The sequence below is a fragment of the Bos indicus x Bos taurus genome, chromosome 13 (assembly GCF_003369695.1).
Source record: "Bos indicus x Bos taurus breed Angus x Brahman F1 hybrid chromosome 13, Bos_hybrid_MaternalHap_v2.0, whole genome shotgun sequence".
NCBI classification, from domain to species: domain Eukaryota; kingdom Metazoa; phylum Chordata; class Mammalia; order Artiodactyla; family Bovidae; genus Bos; species Bos indicus x Bos taurus.
Window position 1 is genome coordinate 55,381,312 of NC_040088.1, and position 21,292 is coordinate 55,402,603.

At 39.8% G+C, this 21,292-nt stretch overlaps 1 protein-coding gene across 1 annotated transcript; it reads left to right on the top strand.

The window, feature by feature from the left end:
• Positions 1 to 18: 18 nt before the first annotated feature.
• On the top strand, positions 19 to 20,769 carry PHYH (phytanoyl-CoA 2-hydroxylase). The gene is made up of 9 exons (XM_027559913.1): positions 19 to 161; positions 4,072 to 4,130; positions 5,226 to 5,336; positions 5,980 to 6,148; positions 12,762 to 12,843; positions 14,516 to 14,697; positions 16,627 to 16,776; positions 18,415 to 18,546; positions 20,372 to 20,769. Exons 1-9 carry the CDS (start codon positions 87 to 89, stop codon positions 20,423 to 20,425), a joined length of 1,014 nt encoding a protein of 337 aa, XP_027415714.1. The 5' UTR covers positions 19 to 86; the 3' UTR covers positions 20,426 to 20,769.
• Positions 20,770 to 21,292: the final 523 nt, after the last annotated feature.

Below are 21,292 nucleotides of genomic sequence, written 5' to 3' on the forward strand. Positions count from 1 at the left end.
TCCACGCCCCTCCCTCTAAGAGAAGGCGGGGCCCCCCAACTGAGTTAAGTACCCGGAGGCCCGGCGCCAGGTACTGCCCTCCGGCCATGGACCGAAACCGAGCTTCCGCGCGCTTGACTGTCTTGCTGCGACACCTCGGTTGCCGCTCGGCCGGGACCATTGTATCCTTTGGGTTCGCGAGGTTTGAGCGTGAAGGGTGGCGGCTTTCAGGGCGCATTGCATAACCTCCCCGCTGGCTCTTCCTGGCTCCGCAGTCTCTGTCCCCGTTATGATCACATCTCTTTCGGGCGCTACGGGTCCCCAAGGCCCAAGAGGGGACTTTTCCGCCCGGTGGGGCTGCGGCTGCTGGCTCCAGCTCCTGGAGTGGCGTCGCTGTAATCTTCCTGGCCCTCTGTTCCCGGCTTTGGGAAGGGAGGGTGCGAAGTCCAAGCAGGGCTTCTCTCTGCTGCCCTGCACTTTGTGTACTTGACTACATCTGATCGTCCGGCTGCCGAGAGACAGAGACGGAACCCGGGGCGTAGAGCCACCTGGAGGAGCCGAGGGGTCCTCTCGAGGTGGAGCTGCCCCCCAGCTCTTCCTTCTCCAGGCGAGCCAGGTGAAGCTTACACTGTTTCCTGGAGAAGGGCTGGGTGTCCTGTGTCCGCTCCTGATCAGGCCTGAAATGAATCCAAGTCAATCTGTGCGCCACCGGTGTTGGATCCAGAGAGATGTCACTGTGGGCCTCAGAAATCAACTTGCTTTGCAGAATTGTTTTTGCGTGTTCAGTGATCTCATTCAGGGCGCACAGCACGGGCTGGGTTTCCCCGCCCCGCCAAGTGACCTGATTAGACTCTGCTCTGCTATATTTAGTTCTGAAATTTCTCCTAAAACGATTATACTGTTTCTTTTACTTCCATTGTTGCTCTCCCAACTGTGTTCCAAGCCTTGACGTATTCGAATCGTTATAAATTTAAAATCTCCTCCACAAACTGGTAAAGGGAACCCAAGTGACTATGTAATCTCACTTTACAGGTGAGAAAGCATTTGAGGTTAGGAGAAATTAACTTTCCTGAGCAAGGTCATTTAATGGAACCAGTGGTTGTCAAAGCGTGGTCCCCAGAGCAGCAGCAGCAGGACTACCTAGGTACTTGTTAGAAATGTAGGTACTCAGGCTCCTCTTAGACCTGTGGTATCAAATGCCTGGGAGTGTGACTAGCAACCTGTTTTCACTTAGTGTGATACTATTAATAGTTTAGTTGTGAGAAGTGCCAGTACATTGGGCCTGGATATAACTGGAAGTAGATTAAGGTTTCCGGGTCCAGTCTGTTATTATTTTTAAATTTTAATTGTGTTCTTTTTTTTTTTTTTTGCCAGGGTGGGAGGAGGGAGGGCAAGCTAACAGCACGGAGGCTTTTATTTCCCCCAGCAGGGATTGAACCCATCTGTGCCTGTTGCAGTGGAAGCACAGAGTCCTAACCACTGGACCGACAGAAAATTCCCTAAAATTTAATATCTGATCTCACTGGACTTAGTTATAATAGTGTTGAGGTCAGAGCTTGTTTTTTTTTTTTCATCTCTATTTCCTAGAACAGCACTGTCGAATACAAGCTCCTTGTGATGGTGGAAAAATGTTCTTTGCCGGTAGGGTTCAATGTGGCTATGAGCACTTGAAATGTGACAGTGCAGTTAAGGAACTGAAGTTTTCATTTTAATTCATTTCAATTTACGTAGCCAGAAGTGGTGAGCGTCTCTGCCTAAATTCACTAAATTTTCAGTGAATATAAGTGTGGTTTAGGCTTAAAGAAACTACTAGAAATTATGTGACAATTTCCTCCCAACCTTAATTATTCCTTTAAGAAATAAGGAATAAATTTTGAAGTAACAGTGCAGTGTTTAAATGCAGATAAACACAAAGAAGAAAATCTATATAACCCATAATTCCATTTCTCACAGATTATTATTTGTAAACACTTTGGTCTGTTTCTTTTCTATATATTTACATAATTGCATAATAACATATTCAGGACCATGCTGTACTGTACAGATTTTTGCATCCATTTTTTTCCAGGTTTACTAGCTTTGTATAGTAAACATAGTAAATGATTATTAGCTTTGTAAACGTTTTCACATACTAAGAAAATTCTCCAAGAACAACAATAACAAAAATAAAAACCATAATGCAGGAGTGGGAGAGAGGAGAAAAGGATTGGAAGGCTAATGTCTGGACTGTCCTGGCAGCTTCATTTTGTTGAGAACATCTGACAAAGATGTTAACTCTCTCCCTCGGGGAAAACAGACAGTAGCTAGTAATTCTGACTCTTGGCCCCCCTCTCCACCTTTTTCCACTTTGGAGACTTGTGAGATCTTAGTTTCCTGACCAGGGCCTTAACCCAGGCGCTGGGCAGTGAAAGGCCCGGGTCCTAACCACTGGACTGCCAGGGAATTCCCATCTTCTTGACTATTATATTGTCCCAACTTAGATACAGACATCATTGAAAAAGGATAACATGTTTATGTGAAGTGTCATTCAGAACGTAGCTCTTTCAGCTAAAGAAACAATGAAAAAAATGACCAAAACAAATGAGATCCTAAGTCAATCATCTGGTGATGACTGGATAGAAAACTAGAAGGAACTTTTAGACGTTTTAAGATATTTAGAAATGATACTGTACTATGTGGATTATATTTTTCTTGGAGTCATTGTTTATTTTATGAACTTTTTTTTCTTTTGAGAAACCGCAGGTAATTCAGAGGCCTGTGAAAGGCTGTATGCTGCAGATCTTAAATTGAAAGCAACTAGCAATGGCACCCCACTCCAGTACTCTTGCCTGGAAAATCCCACAGATGGAGGAGCCTGGTGGGCTGTAGCCCATGGGGTTGCAAAGAGTCAAACACGACTGCGCGACTTCACTTTCACTTTTCACTTCCATGTCTTGGAGAAGGAAATGACAACCCACTCCAGTGTTCTTGCCTGGAGAATCCCAGGGACGGGGGAGCCTGGTGGGCTGCTGTCTATGGGGTCGCACAGAGTCCAACACGACTGAAGCGACTGAGCAGCAGCAGCAGCAGCAGCAGTGTTTCTTTACCCCATTCATTCTCCAAGTATTTTCCAGCCTCAATACAACCGAAAGATGCAACTTAGTTCTCTCAGAGTGATTTTAAAAACTTTTTATTTTATATTGGAATCTGTGGATTAACAATTTTGATAGTCTCAGGTAGACCAGCAGAGGGACTCAGCAATACATATACATGTATCCGTTCTCCCACAAATTCCCTCCCATCCAGGCTGCCACATAACATTGAGTAGAGTTCCCTGTGCTATACAGTAGGACTTTGTTGGTTATCCATTTTAAATATAGCAGTGTGGATGTGTCAATCCCAAGGCAGAGTGATTTTTTTAACTGAGGGTAGCATCTTGAAGCTTGAACTCTAGTAGGGGTTTGAAAAAGTTCTCTGGGTGAATCTGACACCCGTCATACCCACTTCTTCTGAGAAGCAGTGCTTTACAGAGGGGCACTCCACTAAACTGACAGGTGCTTATTCTTGAGTCAGAGTTGGCAAAAATTTTTTATAAAGATGTTCTTTTTTTTTTTTTTTTTAATGACCAGCCTGTTTCTAATATTTTGGATGAACTCCCACTAAGAGAAAAACTTCTTTTGAATAGAACATGATTCTCCTTATTTATAGAATAGAATAGAAAAAAAATTTTCCATTTTTATTCACTCAGTAGTTTAGTGGAAGAAATATCCAGGGGGAATAAAATATATGGAAAGTATGAATACAATGTTGGTCAAGTCTCAGCTCAGTTGTTTTCTGCTGGGTGACCTTGGACCAGTTACTGAACCCTGACCCCAGCCAAGGGTTTCTGCTCTGTGCAGTTGGCATAATAAAGCTCTTAGCTTCCAGGCACCTCCTTAGGCTATTGTGAAATGAGACGATCTAAGCAATAGTGCATCCGAGTGTTGGTGTGTAGTCGGTGTGCCTGATGACTGTGTAGGGCTGGTCTTCCCTTGTGAAAACCAATCCAGGGTGGGTTGATTCTAGAAGGGTGATGCCTGGACTTCACTTGATTTGCCTTAAATCACATCCTAGATAGCTCACCACACTTCGGGGGTTGGTTCTCTTGCCAGTTTCCATCCTCAACAATTCCAGTAAGTAGATATAATTTTAATTCTTAGCCATACAATGTATATAAACTTTTTTTCCCCAGTGATAACTCAGATATAAAATACATATTGACTGATAAGAATTCATTATACAAATCCTCTGAATCCAGGACTTGTTCTCATTAGAACAATTATGGAAATTTTTGAAGACACTTTCTATGTGTATTTTAAAATTTAGAAAGAAGGGAAAACATCACAAAGTGCGTAAGTTTATTTTATAAAATTCAGGCATGGTATATCTCGTTTAAATTAGCCAGGTTTTTTTTTTGGTCACTCTGATATCTCAGCTAGCATCTTTGGTTTATCTTAAAGTCACCTTTGAAGTGGAAGACATTGATCTCCGTGGAATATTCTCATAGAGTCAGAGTTCCAAAACAGAGGAATAGACAGGGGGATTTGAGTTTATGTGTGTGCTCTACACTTATTTAGATTTTGTTACTTTGATTTCTTCCGTAAATACATGAAGCAGACAATTAAAAACATAAAGTATATTGTTTGTTTCCTTTCTGAAAAACCATACATATTCATTACAGAATATATTTTAAAATCATAAAATAGGGTGAATTTAAAAAATCATTCATAATGCCATTACATAAAGGCAATCACTGTGAAACATATTTCTTTTGGCTTTATTTCTTTATAGTCTTCTTGTTTTAAACAAATAGTGTCTTGGTTTTACATCACTGTCATCACATTTTAATTTAATAAGCACTGTCCTTGCTATTATATGTTCTTCATTTTTAATGTCAAGTCATATCCCATTGAAAGGATATAATATAACCAGTTAATTATTCTTCCATTTCTTGGTGACAGTAATTAACGTTTCGGATTTAAAACTGAAAATTTGTTCAGATTATTTCTTTAAAGTTCTAGAAATAAAAGTGCTGAGTGGAAGAATACAAACATTTGTCAGGTTCTTGATAAATATTGTTAGGTTATGATTTTTATTTTTTTAATATAAATTTATTTATTTTACTTGGAGGCTAATTACTTTACAATATTATATTGGTTTTGCCATACATTGACATGAAGGTTATCATTTTTAAACTGGACTTATCTGAGATTTTTCTTTTCCTTTAGGTATACCCGGGAGAATAATGTTCTAAGCCTAGAACAGAGAAAATTTTATGAAGAAAATGGATTTCTTGTCATTAAAAATTTGGTGTCTGATGCTGATATTCAACGCTTTAGGTACAGTAACACTCTTTGATATATAACAGGAATGTGTATTGTGTGTGTGCAAGGGACTATGAGTAGGATTACCTTGTGTGTGTTCAGATATTTTTCAGGGATCGGGTTTGTTAGGAAGTGGCTTGTTAGAACCTAGGTTCAAGCCAGAGTGGCTTTAATCTCAGTCTCTTCAGTTAATGTTGTAGATATAGGGCAGTTTCCTTAACTTTTCCATGCCTGTTTCTATATCTGCAGAATGGGGAAAATAACAGTACTTATGCACTAGAGTGGTTTTAGGACTAAATAGGTAAAGTAGAGACAGAGTTCGTTGAACAGGGCCTACCTAGTGCATGGTGATGCTAGGGAGGTGTTTCCTCTTTTGTTCTGATGAAACCAAATCACAAATATTTCCCCACTGGTCCACTAAGCTATGGACTATTCAAATTCTGGTAGCGAATTTCAACTCCACAGTTAGGAGGCGGGCACTTCTGAGTTGGCCATTTTCTCCTTCCTGTCATCAGAACTGTTCGACTTGGGGCTTGAGGACCATTTAGTGCAGAGAAACCACTCCCAGGTCTTTGAGTCTTTCCACAGAACAAGTGGAAGGCCAGGCAGGTGCTTATCGCCTATGGTACTGACATCATTTACCAATTGAATTTTCTAGGAATGAGTTTGAAAGAATCTGCAGAAAGGAGGTGAAACCATTGGGATTGTCGGTGATGAGAGATGTCACCATCACAAAATCAGAATATGTGCCAAGTGAGAAAGTGGTTTCCAAGGTCCAGGATTTCCAAGAAGATGAGGAACTCTTCAGATACTGCACCCTCCCTGAGGTTCAAGACCTTCCTGTGCTTTCTTTCTCTTTAAGCTAATAGCCCATCTGCATGTCTGCCTCTGAAATCTTCGTAACTTTTTTGTTTCCATTTTATCTTGCTCTTTTCTACGGGCCTTCTCAGGTGGCGCTAGTGGTAAAGAACCCCCCTCCACTGCTGGAGACTTAAGAGACATGGGTTCGATCCCTGGTTTGAGAAGATCCCCTGGAGAAGGAAATGGCAAACCACTCCAGTATTCGTGCCTGGAAAAGCTCATGAACAGAGGAGCCTGGCAGGCTACATTCCATGGGGTCGCAAAGGATTAGACTCTTGCCCTTTTCTACTGGGGCCCTATAGCAGTAGTTCTTAATCAGAGGTGGACATTTGCAAATGTCTGGAGACATGTTTGCTTGTCAGGCAGGAGGGGTGGTGGGTTTTAATGCATAGAGATCCGGATCCATGCCACTGGGTCCAGGGATGCTGGATAATAGCCTGTTGCAGCAAACAAAGAATGATGCAGCCCAAAATGTCAGTAGTGCCAAGACTGAGAAATCCTCATAATTTTGCTATTTTTGCTGGAGAAGAGCAGGAATTCTGTGGTAAACAGAGAGCCTTCTCACACTCCCTACAGGCATGTCCACAGGGATAAAAGTGCTAAGGTTTACCTATTGCAGATTGTTTTCAATTTGTCTTATGAATCTGGTCAGTAGAGGTATCTGTTTTTAAATTTAAACTAGGTTTTTAAAAAATTATTCTTTAAAAGTAGTTCATAGCTATGAAAATATCTAGTGTGGAATGACATGAAGGAAAAAGGAAATTCTCGCACCCCCTGCACCACTCACTGTTCAGTTTTACGTATTCATCTAGAACCATTTCAGGTATAATCAAGCATATTTGTATAACCCCACCTTTTGTGTAACAGGAAGCATCCTGGTTGTCACCTTGGTTTTTCCACTGGTAATACATATGAGAGAGACATCTTTCCATTGGTATCTATGGATCTACTTTATACTTTGTAAACTATTGCATAGTAATGCCTTGCGTGAATGTATTACAGTTTCATTTTTAAAAGAGTTTATTATTTTTTTCTCATTTATTTATTTTTGCTGGTGCTGTGTCTTTGTTACTGCGCATGGGCTCCTCTCTAGTTGAGGTGCATGGGATTCTCATTTTGTTGGCTTTTCTTTTTTTTTTAATTTTATTTTATTTTTAAACTTTACAATATTGTATTAGTTTTGCCAAATATCGAAATGAATCCGCCACAGGTATACCTGTGTTCCCCATCCTGAACCCTCCTCCCTCCTCCCTCGCCATACCCTCCTTCTGGGTCTTTCCAGTGCATCAGCCCCAAGCATCCAGTATCGTGCATCAAACCTGGACTGGCGACTCATTTCATACATGATATTATACATGTTTCAATGCCATTCTCCCAAATCTCCCCACCCTCTCCCACAGAGTCCATAAGACTGATCTATACATCAGTGTCTCTTTTGCTGTCTCGCACACAGCGTTATTGTTACCATCTTTCTAAATTCCATATATATGCGTTAGTATACTGTATTGGTGTTTTTCTTTCTGGCTTACTTCACTCTGTATAATCAGCTCCAGTTTCATCCACCTCATTAGAACTGATTCAAATGTATTCTTTTTAATGGCTGAGTAATACTCCATTGTGTATATGTACCACAGCTTTCTTATCCATTCATCTGCTGATGGGCATCTAGGTTGCTTCCATGTCCTGGCTATTATAAACAGTGCTGTGATGAACATTGGGGTACACGTGTCTCTTTCCCTTCTGGTTTCCTCAGTGTGTATGCCCAGCAGTGGGATTGCTGGGTCATAAGGCAGTTCTATTTCCAGTTTTTTAAGGAATCTCCACACTGTTCTCCATAGTGGCTATACTAGTTTGCATTCCCACCAACAGTGTAAGAGGGTTCCCTTTTCTCCACACCCTCTCCAGCATTTATTGCTTGTAGACTTTCGGATCGCAGCCATTCTGACTGGCGTGAAATGGTACCTCATAGTGGTTTTGATTTGCATTTCTCTGATAATGAGTGATGTTGAGCATCTTTTCATGTGTTTGTTAGCCACCTGTATGTCTTCTTTGGAGAAATGTCTATTTAGTTCTTTGGCCCATTTTTTGATTGGGTCATTTATTTTTCTGGAGTTGAGCTGTAGGAGTTGCTTGTATATTTTTGAGATTAGTTGTTTGTCGGTTGCTTCATTTGCTATTATTTTCTCCCATTCTGAAGGCTGCCTTTTCACCTTGCTAATAGTTTCCTTTGTTGTGCAGAAGCTTTTGAGTTTAATTAGGTCCCATTTGTTTAGTTTTGCTTTTATTTCCAATATTCTGGGAGGTGGGTCATAGAGGATCCTGCTGTGATGTATGTTGGAGAGTGTTTTGCCTATGTTCTCCTCTAGGAGTTTTATAGTTTCTGGTCTTACGTTGAGATCTTTAATCCATTTTGAGTTTATTTTTGTGTATGGTGTTAGAAAGTGTTCTAGTTTCAATATTTTACAAGTGGTTGACCAGTTTTCCCAGCACCACTTGTTAAAGAGATTGTCTTTTCTCCACTGTATATTCTTGCCTCCTTTGTCAAAGATAAGGTGTCCATATGTGCGTGGATTTATCTCTGGGCTTTCTATTTTGTTCCATTGATCAATATTTTTGTCTTTGTGCCAGTACCATACTGTCTTGATAACTGTGGCTTTGTAATAGAGCCTGAAGTAAGACAGGTTGATTCCTCCAGTTCCATTCTTCTTTCTCAAGATAGCTTTGGCTATTCGAGGTTTTCTGTATTTCCATACAAACTGTGAAATTATTTGTTCTAGCTCTGTGAAGAATACCGTTGGTAGCTTGATAGGGATTGCATTGAATCTATAAATTGCTTTGGGTAGTATACTCATTTTCAGTATATTGATTCTTCCAATCCATGAACATGGTATATTTCTCCATCTATTAGTGTCCTCTGATTTCTTTCACCAGTGTTTTATAGTTTTCTATATATAGGTCTTTAGTTTCTTTAGGTAGATATATTCCTAAGTATTTTATTCTTTCTGTTGTAATAGTGAATGGAATTGTTTCCTTAATTTCTCTTTCTGTTTTCTCATTATTAGTGTATAGGAATGCAAGGGATGTCTGTGTGTTGATTTTATATCCTGCAACTTTACTATAATCATTGATTAGTTCTAGTAATTTTCTGGTGGAGTCTTTAGGGTTTTCTATGTAGAGGATCATGTCATCTGCAAATAGTGAGAGTTTTACTTCTTCTTTTCCAATTTGGATTCCTTTTATTTCTTTTTCTGCTCTGATTGCTGTGGCCAAAACGTTCAAAACTATGTTGAATAGTAATGGTGAAAGTGGGCACCCTTGTCTTGTTCTTGACTTTAGAGGAAATGCTTTCAATTTTTCACCATTGAGGATAATGTTTGCTGTGGGTTTGTCATATATAGCTTTTATTATGTTGAGGTATGTTTCTTCTATTCCTGCTTTCTGGAGAGTTTTTATCATAAATGGATGTTGAATTTTGTCAAAGGCTTTCTCTGCATCTATTGAGATAATCATATGGTTTTTATTTTTCAATTTGTTAATGTGGTGTATTACATTGATTGATTTGCGGATATTGAAGAATCCTTGCATCCCTGGGATAAAGCCCACTTGGTCATGGTGTATGATCTTTTTCATGTGTTGTTGGATTCTGATTGCTAGAATTTTGTTAAGGATTTTTGCATTTATGTTCATCAATGATATTGGCCTGTAGTTTTCTTTTTTTGTGGCATCTTTGTCAGGTTTTGGTATTAGGGTGATGGTGGCCTCATAGAATGAGTTTGGAAGTTTACCTTCCTCTGCAATTTTCTGGAAGAGTTTGAGCAGGATAGGTGTTAGCTCTTCTCTAAATTTTTGGTAGAATTCAGCTGTGAAGCCGTCTGGACCTGGGCTTTTGTTTGCTGGAAGATTTTTGATTACAGTTTCAATTTCCATGCTTGTGATGGGTCTGTTAAGATTTTCTATTTCTTCCTGGTCGAGTTTTGGAAAGTTGTACTTTTCTAAGAATTTGTCCATTTCTTCCACGTTGTCCATTTTATTGCCATATAATTGCTGATAGTAGTCTCTTATGATCCTTTGTATTTCTGTGTTGTCTGTTATGATCTCTCCATTTTCATTTCTAATTTTATTGATTTGATTTTTCTCCCTTTGTTTCTTGATGAGTCTGGCTAATATAAATATATTTTCACCCAACATGGGAGCGCCGCAATATGTAAGACAAATGCTAACAAGTATGAAAGGAGAAATTAACAATAACACAATAATAGTGGGAGACTTTAATACCCCACTCACACCTATGGATAGATCAACTAAACAGAAAATTAACAAGGAAACACAAACTTTAAACAATACAATAGACCAGTTAGACCTAATTGATATCTATAGGACATTTCATCCCAAAACAATGAATTTCACCTTTTTCTCAAGCACACATGGAACCTTCTCCAGGATAGATCACATCCTGGGCCATAAATCTAGCCTTGGTAAATTTAAAAAAATAGAAATCATTCCAAGCATCTTTTCTGACCACAATGCAGTAAGATTAGATCTCAATTACAGGAGAAAAACTATTAAAAATTCCAACATATGGAGGCTGAACAACACACTGCTGAATAACCAACAAATCACAGAAGAAATCAAAAAAGAAATCAAAATTTGCATAGAAACTAATGAAAATGAAAACACAACAACCCAAAACCTATGGGACACTTTAAAAGCAGTGCTAAGGGGAAAGTTCATAGCAATACAGGCATACCTCAGGAAACAAGAAAAAAGTAAAATAAATAACCTAACCCTACACCTAAAGCAACTAGAAAAGGAAGAAATGAAGAACCCCAGGGTTAGTAGAAAGAAAGAAATCTTAAAAATTAGGGCAGAAATAAATGCAAAAGAAACAAAAGAGACCATAGCAAAAATCAACAAAGCCAAAAGCTGGTTCTTTGTTGGCTTTTCTCGCTGCGGCTCTCAGGCTCCAGAGCTGGAGCTCAGCAGTTGTGGTGCGTGGGCTTAGGTGCTCCTTGTGTGTGGAATCTTCCTGGAGCAGAGATCAAATCCATGTCCCCTGCACTGGCAGTGGGGTTCTTATCCACTGTAGCATAAGGAAGTCCTGTACTATGGTTTCTGACCAGTCATTTAGAATGGTTAAAAAGGACACTTTGCACAAAATACTTATTAGAACTTATACCCCAAGTGCTGTTAGAAAGTCTGATTCTTGAAGACTGCACAGCTGAGGCATCTGGGAGGTCCGGCCTCTTGAGTTGGGGACGAGAAGGGAAGTGGCCTCTCTGAACCACACATTCTTCCCAACCTCACGTCCTGTTTTGGAAATGAAAATTGTGTGGGTGGATCATGATAAAAGCTGGAAATTATAGGCAGCATGTGGTAGAATGTCTGTCAGGATGTTCCTACTTCCGTAACCTGCAAACCATGTGTCTGGTGGTTCATGCAATGATTTTTTACGAGGTAGGTATTCTTCTAATAGCTATGTATTTATTTTAATATATATTGGAAAAATGAACCAGCACCTCAAACCCATGAGTTGAAGAATTTTATTAATCAGGATAAGACTAAGATAAGACGTAGGGAGAATATCTGCTAAACATATTGGGAAGTTCTGCAAAGCAGGACAGAAAATCTGAGGATGGCTCTTGAATGATGACCATTTAGAAAATCGCAGCCTAGGAGAGATAAATTGGAAGATTGGGATTGACACATACACACACTGTATAGAAAACAGACAACTACTAACAATTACTGTATAGCACAGGAAACTGTACTCAGTACTCAGTAATGGCCTATATGAGAAAAGAATCTTAGTGTATATATGTGTGTGTATAACACTTTCATTTCACTATACACCTGAAACTAACACAACTTTATAATTCAACTATACCCCATCAAAATTAAAAAAAGAAATGAAAAGAACAGCCCTTTTGCCATTTTTTGAATACCCCCCCAGAATGACAAAAACAAACTTTTTATTAAAAAAACAAGCATTAGGCCAGACTCCTGGGATTTTTGTAACATTTCAAGTGTTTTATACTCAAATTGCCTACATTCCTTATACAGAAGAGATCATATAAGTGAAAGCCATAGAATGTGCTTCACTTTTTGTAGTCAGACAGAATTAGAGATTGAATATGGATATGAATTTGAGTGAACTGCGAGAGACAGTGGAGGACAGGGAAGCCTGGTGTGCTGCAGTCTATGGGGTCGCAAAGGGTCAGACACGACTTTGTGACTGAACAACATCATTGTCTTTTTCATTCAACTGGCCCTGCCATTTTGGGCATCATTTTCATGGGAGGTCTTATTCCTGCCCTTCGTAGCTGGTGTCTCAGAGAAATTCATGACTCTGTTGTAGAAGAAGCACTTAGATTTTCAGCTGGTTCTAAGAAGCCTGTTTCAGAGTGTTTATGATGATTTCCAGTTGCTCACTTTTGCGTGGTTTGTTTGCAAGGTTGTGAAATATTGATTGATTGATTGATTTAAATGACTGCCAACGGGGTTCTAGTATAGATAGATGTACTCTGTGCCACATACTTGTGCATCTGATTTCCCATGAACTTTTCCCTCCTTTTTCCTTAGATTCTGAAATATGTGGAGTGCTTCACTGGACCCAATATTATGGCCATGCATACAATGCTGATAAACAAACCTCCAGATTCTGGTAAAGAGCTCTCATTGGTAGAGGAAAAGCAAAAGCAAACAAATAAAAAAAAAAGTGTTTAATTAAATTATATAAGATTGATGTGCTAACTAATAGCAAAGTGCACAACTGCTTAATTTTTGCATAAATGAATATATATACTTTAAGTCTCAAAGTAGCTTACATCATAACAACACTGAAGTATAATAGCGATGCTGATGTTAACTAGGGTTATTGCTGGGATTGTAGACAAGTGGCTTCTGAAAGATGCAGTTTAATAAAACACAACTGTCTCTCTACCCCACAGACTCCTGATATTCAGCATCTCTAAGATTTGTTACCCACTCTCACCCATGCATGAGGGTGTGGACTTTGGCTTCCTGATCTGAAGACAGTATTATTACTAACAAATTTAAAACTGAACTTATGTATCAAATACCATAGCTATTCTCAAAATTTTCTGTGCTTGGTAAAATGTAGCTTCTAAGCCCTCCCTCCTAGAGAGACTGATTCAGAAAATAGAAACTAGGAACCTGGATTTTATTAACCATACTCAGAGATACTAATGCAGATGGCTCTTGGCCACACTGAGAAATTCAGCTAAATCAGCTATTAGAGATCTTTAATCTGTTTCTACTCTGTCTCTGTCCTGATGGCCAAGAGAGGTTTATGTGCTAAGCCTACATACAGGCTTAGCCTAACATCAGCAGGCCTTTCCCTCCCTGGGTGTCCTGCCTGGAGAAATCCCCTGGCCTGGGGGAACTACGTTCAGAAGGCAATTCTAGGGGAGAATGTGAATGTGTGTGTAGTATCTCTGATTCTCCACAGTGATGGCAGAACCAAATGGTTCTAGTTTGGTGCTGAAACCTCTGAGAGTCCTTCTATTTATATATTTAGTTAATTAAGGAATACTTTTTTAATATCAGCCACTTAGAAGTTTATCAGAAGGCCTCAGATTGACCACTCTAATTAGTCAACGTTTTTGGGGAATACTCTCCAATATGTTGGCCACCTGATGGGAAGAACTGACTCATTAGAAAAGACCCTGATGCTGGGAAACACTGAAGGCAGGAAGAGAAGGGGACAACAGAGGACCAGATGGTTGAATGTCATCACTGACTCGATGGCATGAGTTTGACCAAGCTCTGGGAGTTGCTGATGGACAGGGAAGCCTGGTGTGCTGCAGTCCATGGGGTCCCAAAGAGTCGGACTCAACTGAGCGACTGAGCTGACTTGGAGAATGCTAAGCTCTGTGCCCAAACCAGAGTTAGGGAGGAATAAAGCACAGTGGAGATGATGACATATGCACAGATTTCTAGAAAATAGTGTAAGTAGTCCTCGGTTACCAGAAACCCAGAAAGAATCACAGGATCCAGAGGCATTGTGCTGATTCAGTCTTCTAATTTGGAGAAGGCAATGGCACCCCACTCCAGTACTCTTGCCTGGAAAATCCCATGGATGGAGGAGCCTGGTAGGCTTCTGTCTATGGGGTCGCACAGAGTCGGACTCTACTGAGCTACTTAGCAGCAGCAGCAGTCTTCTAATTTGGTGCTCATCTATAGAGGTGGTTTTCTTCAGTATTGTCTCATCTGTTTGGCTTTTGCAAGGATAGTTCATTGTTCTGGCTTTTCAGGCAGAGGAGAATAATACTGGGACTCAAGTTTATTTATTTTAACAACAGATTCTGTTTCAGGAAAGAAGACATCCCGTCATCCCTTGCACCAGGATCTGCACTATTTCCCCTTCAGGCCCAGCAATAGCATCGTTTGTGCCTGGACAGCCATGGAGCACATTGACCGGAACAATGGCTGTCTGGTTGTGCTCCCAGGGACACACAAAGGCCCCTTGCAACCCCATGATTATCCCCAGTGGGAGGTAAGTCTGCTAGACGGCTGAGTCTTGATCAGAACCTTTTGTTGTTTTGATTTCACATCAGTATACATAAGGAGCTTTGCCAATAAGATGACATTTCCTTTCTTAGCAAAACATTGTTCTAGGATTTCAAATGAGCAGGGAAAATTCCAGGATGGCTGATCACACGATCACCTTTATTCTTTCAACAAGTACTTGAAGGCCAACCAAAGTGGTGGACTTTGGTGATGCTATAAAAGATCTGAGATTATAAAGCCTAACTGCAGAGGTCAGACACAAACACAGTAACACCAGATATGTATGCCAAGTGAGTTGTACACACTGACTGTTAGTTCTCTCAGTAAAAAAGAGGATCATCTGCTTCCACCTGAAGAGATCAGCAGAGAAAGGCTCTGGGGAGGACTGAGCAGTATTCCATTATGAGGCTGTTCCATGATTTATCAATTCAGCTGGTGATACTGGAGGACTGTTCAGTGCTTTGGGGCCCATGAGTGAGGAGATCAAATCATTTCTTCAAGAATGATAACCCTGTGGTCTGGCACAGAATGTATTGCAGGAATAGGAGTCCAGAGACAGAGAAACCGGAGAGGACTCCCATAGCATTTAGATGTAAGGCAATAAGGTCTCACAATCCTGTAATAATGATCAAGGTGGGAAGAGCACATTTTGTTAAGGCAGAAAGAGTACACATTGGTTCTGTGAGATGTAAAGAATATGGCTTTCAGGACTTCAGTGTCAACTAGTTAGAAGTCTTGAACTGAGGATTAGTGCCAGGTGAAAATACCTTGAGTCTAGATTCTGCTATAAAATCTGAAATTCTTCAGTTAAGTTTTGGTTTAGGAAAGGTTGGTGCAAGCAATAGAAGTGGGCTCTCAGTGACTCAAGCTGAAGGGAGGGCCCCTTGGACATGCAGAATCCGTGGGCAGGCTGCCAGCTCTGGAGGGTGAGGAGGAAAGAGGAAGTCCTTCTTCAGTGGGAACAGTTGGGCTGCAGCACCTGGAGTGGCCAGATGTACCTTGACAATGTCCAGTCGCTTCAGTCATCTGCTCAGATTCAAAGTAGCAGCAATGGGAGGTGAGACGAGCTTATCTTGCTCACTTTCCACATTGGGCAGGAGGCAAAGACTCAACACAGTGCAGTAGGGAGCAGTCATTCCCAAAATGGAATTTGGAGTTGGAATAGTCTTAGGAAAGGAAATGGGATGCTCTCCTCCAAAGACCCATAAAAGATTGCAAACGTTGTTACTTCTCGTCTCAGTTTGTTTCATAAAGATATAACTATTATCTAATGTAATAACTAACCTTGAAAATATTTTTAAAATTGTTAGAAAATAGTTTGAAAACAAACAACGACTTTTGTTTTTTTCTTTTTGTGCAGTGATTGACTTGGAAAAACAGGGAGTGGAAAATATTTTAAAAGCTAATGTTTTAATTTACTCTTCTTTCTTTACTCTGGATCTGACCTACTTGGTTTCTGGGCTGAGAAAAGACTGAGAATTTTCTGTCTGCGAGTTGGGAGAACAGTTAGCTTCTCAGAGATACTTCTGAGTAATAGAGTAGTGATTGATACAAGTTCCAGGTGAGGAGAAGAGCATGCTGGGGAAGAATGAGCATGGGTTCACCAGGAAAGGTGGTCTCTGTATTCCCGCAAAATGCAAAGCTGATCTGGGTCTTCAGTTATCATTCAGTAATGAACCATAGGTGGAAATTCCAAATATTTCGTCAGGTCTAAAAAATTCACGATTCACACATGGCTTTCTAAAAGCAGTCAACTGAGAAAGTTTGGTATATGTAAGTTTTTTTAATATCTAATTTATTTATCTCTTTCTCTTCAAAGAACTTAGAGAAGGTTTGTTTTCCCTGATGAGTCATTGATAAGAGTTTTGATTCTTGGCTTCTTCACTTTTGGACTTGGCTTCTCTCGTGTTTTTAGGGAGGAGTCAACATCATGTTCCACGGGATCCAGGACTATGACAAAAACAATGCCCGGGTGCACTTGGTGATGGAGAAGGGAGACACCGTCTTCTTTCACCCTTTGCTCATCCATGGATCTGGTCGGAACAAAAGTCAAGGATTCCGGAAGGTACACATTCACATCACAGCACTGTTTGAAGATGAATGCATGAGGAAGAAAAGTATCCCAATACATGAAAAGTTAAAGGAGTTGTAACTTTTAACTCAGCTGCCCTTTAGTCTGGTGTATTTACCAGGAAATATATTTGTCTCCCTCATGCTTTGTTGCTTTCAGCAGTAAGAAGCTAGATGACCTTAGGATGCCATCACTATTGAACATTCGTGGAATTTCTCCAGACAGAGAGCATAGTTACTTGGCAACTGATAGCATGTTTTCAGAGGAAAAGATAAAAGCAGACATACATACCAAATAATAACATTTGGAAGGTATACAGCTCATATAAGGGGAACGTCTGTAATATTATTGCTATTGGTTAAAATATTATTGATTGGAAAGGAAGGTGTGAATTGGCCACCCAGAAATCAGATATGGCCATGTTTTTCACTCCTTAGCCTCAGAGTGTTTTCAGGTTTATAAGATCAGTGCTTACATTAAAAACTGACAGAATTTCTCATAAGAGCCCAGATTTCTTGCTTCTCTAAAATTCAGCAGATCTGATGATATGCTGGGCTCACATTTCCCTAGGATGACATGGCTGTTGATACTAAATATTAGTGTCTTCTTTGGGGCTGAGTGAAGCTTTCCAGTTTATCACAACAGCTCTCTGTTTCCCTGTGGCTGAGGGTTAGTTGTCAGATTTCATCCTCCATTCATTCAGATATCCACCAGGCTCAACAGGACTGAGATGAGCCAGAGGCAAGAAGGCAGTTCCCTCAGAGGCTCAAAAAACTCAGTATCCAGTTAAATAATATCTTAATGCCAGTTAAAAGAAATAAAAATTAATGCCAAAAAGTCCATGGTGAGCACAATACCAAAATTTTAAAAAAAGATCAGACCCTCTAATACCATGATACCCAGAACTGTGCAAAAGGAAGATATAGGCACTACACTGGAAATAGTGTGTTTTAATATACTAACTTGATGGTTTTTCAATATTTTTGACTGATTTACAGTTTGGGAAAATATTAACCATTGAAAAATGCATAAAAGCGTACAGGTAGGAGTGTACATGTCTTCTCTTTTGCCTCAGGCTCCAATATGGTGCAGAATAGTATTAGGGTTTCCATGGGAAATAAATTTTGTGACTCAACTGCCTAGAAATCTGTAAGAAGTAGGCAGATCTTCTGATGGGTGCAGTCACCCTAAGAGAACTAACTTATGGCAAGGAAGGTGAGTTTCAGCTATCACCTTGCAAGTTAGATCTGTTTATAAGTCCTTCGAGACTGGGGAGAACCAAGTAACTTCCATCTTACTTTCAAAAGGAAACAAGATGAGTATTTTATGTGAATGCTATCAGACTGGAACTGTGCTTTAGATTGGAGAGGGGGTGTCTGTGTATTATTTTCTGTTGCCAGGTCTTTTCAGTTTTTCTTCCCCCATCATCTGTGGCCATTGAAATACCAACTCATTACACCCTCCACTAAATTCTGTAGCTGAGGTGATGAGAAACCCTGAAATACATTCCTTAGTAGGACTTGGCAATATCCTTCATTTGAAAAATAAAATGCTGAAAAGTTAAAGATTTCTTCCTTACATAATTCTGTTCCCTGCCCTGCATATAATTTTGGATCATAATAATTTCCACAGGCAATTTCCTGCCATTTTGCGGATGCCAACTGTCACTACATAGATGTGGAGGGCACCAGTCAAGAAAACATTGAAAAGGAAGTTGTCGATATAGTCAGGAAAAAGTATGGATTTAAAGACGTCACTCTGAAGGTATGTTTGTATGAAAAGACAAAGTAAAGATCTCGGTTTGTTCTTTAGATGCTTAATAGTGTCATACCTGATTCAGTTTGAAGGTATAAAGTGTGTAGGTTTACAGCTCCTTTTGGAAACATTGCTGAGACCTTCTAGGAACGACAGAGGGTTTTGTTTGTACTACTTGCTTCCCCAGTGTGGGGGACCTGGTTTCTCTAAGTCTTCGGGCAGGCCATCGTGTTCCAGAACAGACAGGTAGGAGAGGAAATAGCAGATTCAGAGATGAGGAAATGGAAGACAAAGCAACTTTCTGAACTCATAGTTGTAAATGGTTTGGGCTGTCAATCATAGGCCTCCTTTATTTGTAAAGAAAGCAATTTTCAAGCAAGTGTTTGTTTGGGTCAGTTTGCACTGGGAATTTAAGGACAGCCTATATGTACAGATGGGAAATCACTGATGCTTTTCATAGTGGTGTTAAGACAGTATTTCATATGCCTGCCTAATTAATACACATCACTGTAGATTATTTGTTTTTTTTTTTTTTAACTTTTTACTTTGTATTGGGGTGTGAAGCCAACTAACAACATTGTTATACTTAGATTGTTTGTTCTTTACTGGTGAATATTGCATGCTGTTGCTGATCAATAACTAATTATCAGTCAAGGCAACTAAATAAAGTTAGTTTGTATTGTAGGTGATTATATTTGGGGCTCTGAAGCAAGAAGCTGAACTTATTAGATAATCATAAATGCATCATCTATTTCGGGGTGACATGACCCCCAAGTAGACTGAATGTAATGAGAACACAGGGCCTCCCGGTACTTTGAAGAGCCTCGCATGCCAACAACAGCCTTCTGAAAAAACTTCCCACCTCAAGAGTCTTCATCCACCCTTGAGCCATTTTCTGTCTAGAATCTCTGAATGTATCCCCATATCTGAAGATGCTCTGACCTCACATTTGCATCTCCTGGACAGTCTTGTCCTTCCTTTGTCCAGCAATTAAATGTCCTAGAAATGCAACCTATTTTGCCACTTGGGTCTTCCATCCAACACCCTGAATTTTAAGGCAGGATAAAAAACATATATATTCTGTTTGAGGTCTGTCAGGGTTGTACTAATGAATCAGTTCCTCTATTTCTTTTCATGACTGTCTCAGCTATAGTTTATGGACTTTACTTAGAAGAACAGCACTAACTCTGCTATCGAGTTCTTTGCAGGCACAAAAGCATGTCCCTGTCCCTTTTCTTTACCAAAACTCAATGGAGCAGTCGAGATAGCTCCACACTCTTCATGAGAAAATGAAGAGTTCAAGAGAATGGCCTCAGTTACTTAAGTGACTGAGATTTCAGAGGAGGTCCAATTCCAAAATTATTCTTCTAGCATACTTTGCTGTTTGCAGAAAAATAAGCAAAAAGTTTGAATTGTCTTATTAGGAACAAAGAAGAAAAAACCAATCCAGTAGCGTAGGACATCATTTTCAGGAGCAGATCACTCAGAATGGGGCAGGCAAACATCACCAAGGGCAGCAGGAGCTTAGGTATTAAACAGTTTTGTGACCAAACATAACAGCAGGTCCCAACACCTCTAATCAACACAAGTGCCAAGCAAAGCATAATGACAGTGTGAGGACTCACTGTCTTGGCTTATGAAACACGATTTTAGATATTGGTGAGTAAATTAATTAGAGTCTCAGAATGTGGTTTTTATTTACTACCTTATGACTATTGTGGAGGGCTGTCTTTCCCCCCCATTTAATGATGAGTAGATGCCAGAAATCTTTGTCTTGTGGTGAATAGGTAAATCCAAGTTCCCAGAAACTCATTGTGTTTGGTATTATTTGCAGGATGTTTGGACATTTCGAGGGCGTGTTGTGAAAGGAGAAAGAATCAACCTTTGAAATAGCCCTTTGCTCAAACTCTTGTCAAGAAAACCAAGGTGGAACAAGATGTCAGAGAAAAATCTTTCTCAATGAGATGATGTAATCGTTTCTATCCATGTTAACAAAATCCAAGTGCACAGATGCAGCACTTCACTGCGCATGGGTAATTCTGCAGTATGGTGGGATGCTTTAATGGATATAAAATAGTAAAAGTGAAATATTACTGTTTTAAGGAAAACTTGGGGTTGCAAATAACAAAGGTGATGCATAAAGAAGTGGGTTAGATCAGTTTCTTTCACTCAATTAACGCTTTACCCAAGCAAGGTTTAATGCTCTGAAATAAAGAATCCACCACCTCCCAATATTGTGTTGTGTGAGATCTCTTTGCAAATCTGGAACAATGAATATTAGAGATGCATTTAGTAAAAGGTCTAAGAAGGGCATCTGGGTGTAAAATAAGGGTGGAAACTCACATTCTGACACAGGATTCCTTCCATGGCCTCTCTAGGCCACCATGCGCCTTAAAAAAACTGACTGGATCTTTCCAAGTCTTTTTGTCTAAAGAAAGAAGACCAGAGAAATAACTTTCTCTGTCAATTCATATTCAGCATAGCAGCTGAAAACATTCAGCATTTATGAATGAAACCTAATCTCTTTGAAGGTCCAGGAAAGCTTTTAAAATAGTTCTGGTTTGGATATCAAGTGGCATGTGCTACAGAGATTTAATTTAATAGAGCATTGTATTTCTCCACCAGCTGACGGCAGCAAGGAGTCATAATTCTTCTTTTTATAAATTCTGGTTGAATCTTCAGTAAGAAAAACAGAATAAGGAAAAGGGTCCCTTTCTTTAAGCAAAGCATGCGTTTTCCTACATGTTGATTGCTG

What these genes read in the sequence shown, in the direction of transcription:
- PHYH (XM_027559913.1), top strand. Translation starts at nt 87, where the DNA reads ATGGACCGAAACCGAGCTTCCGCGCGCTTGACTGTCTTGCTGCGACAC. An exon ending in GATACTGCACCCTCCCTGAG is followed by an intron (nt 6,149 to 12,761) that starts GTTCAAGACCTT and finishes CTTTTTCCTTAG; the next exon opens with ATTCTGAAATATGTGGAGTG. An exon ending in ATGATTATCCCCAGTGGGAG is followed by an intron (nt 14,698 to 16,626) that starts GTAAGTCTGCTA and finishes TCGTGTTTTTAG; the next exon opens with GGAGGAGTCAACATCATGTT.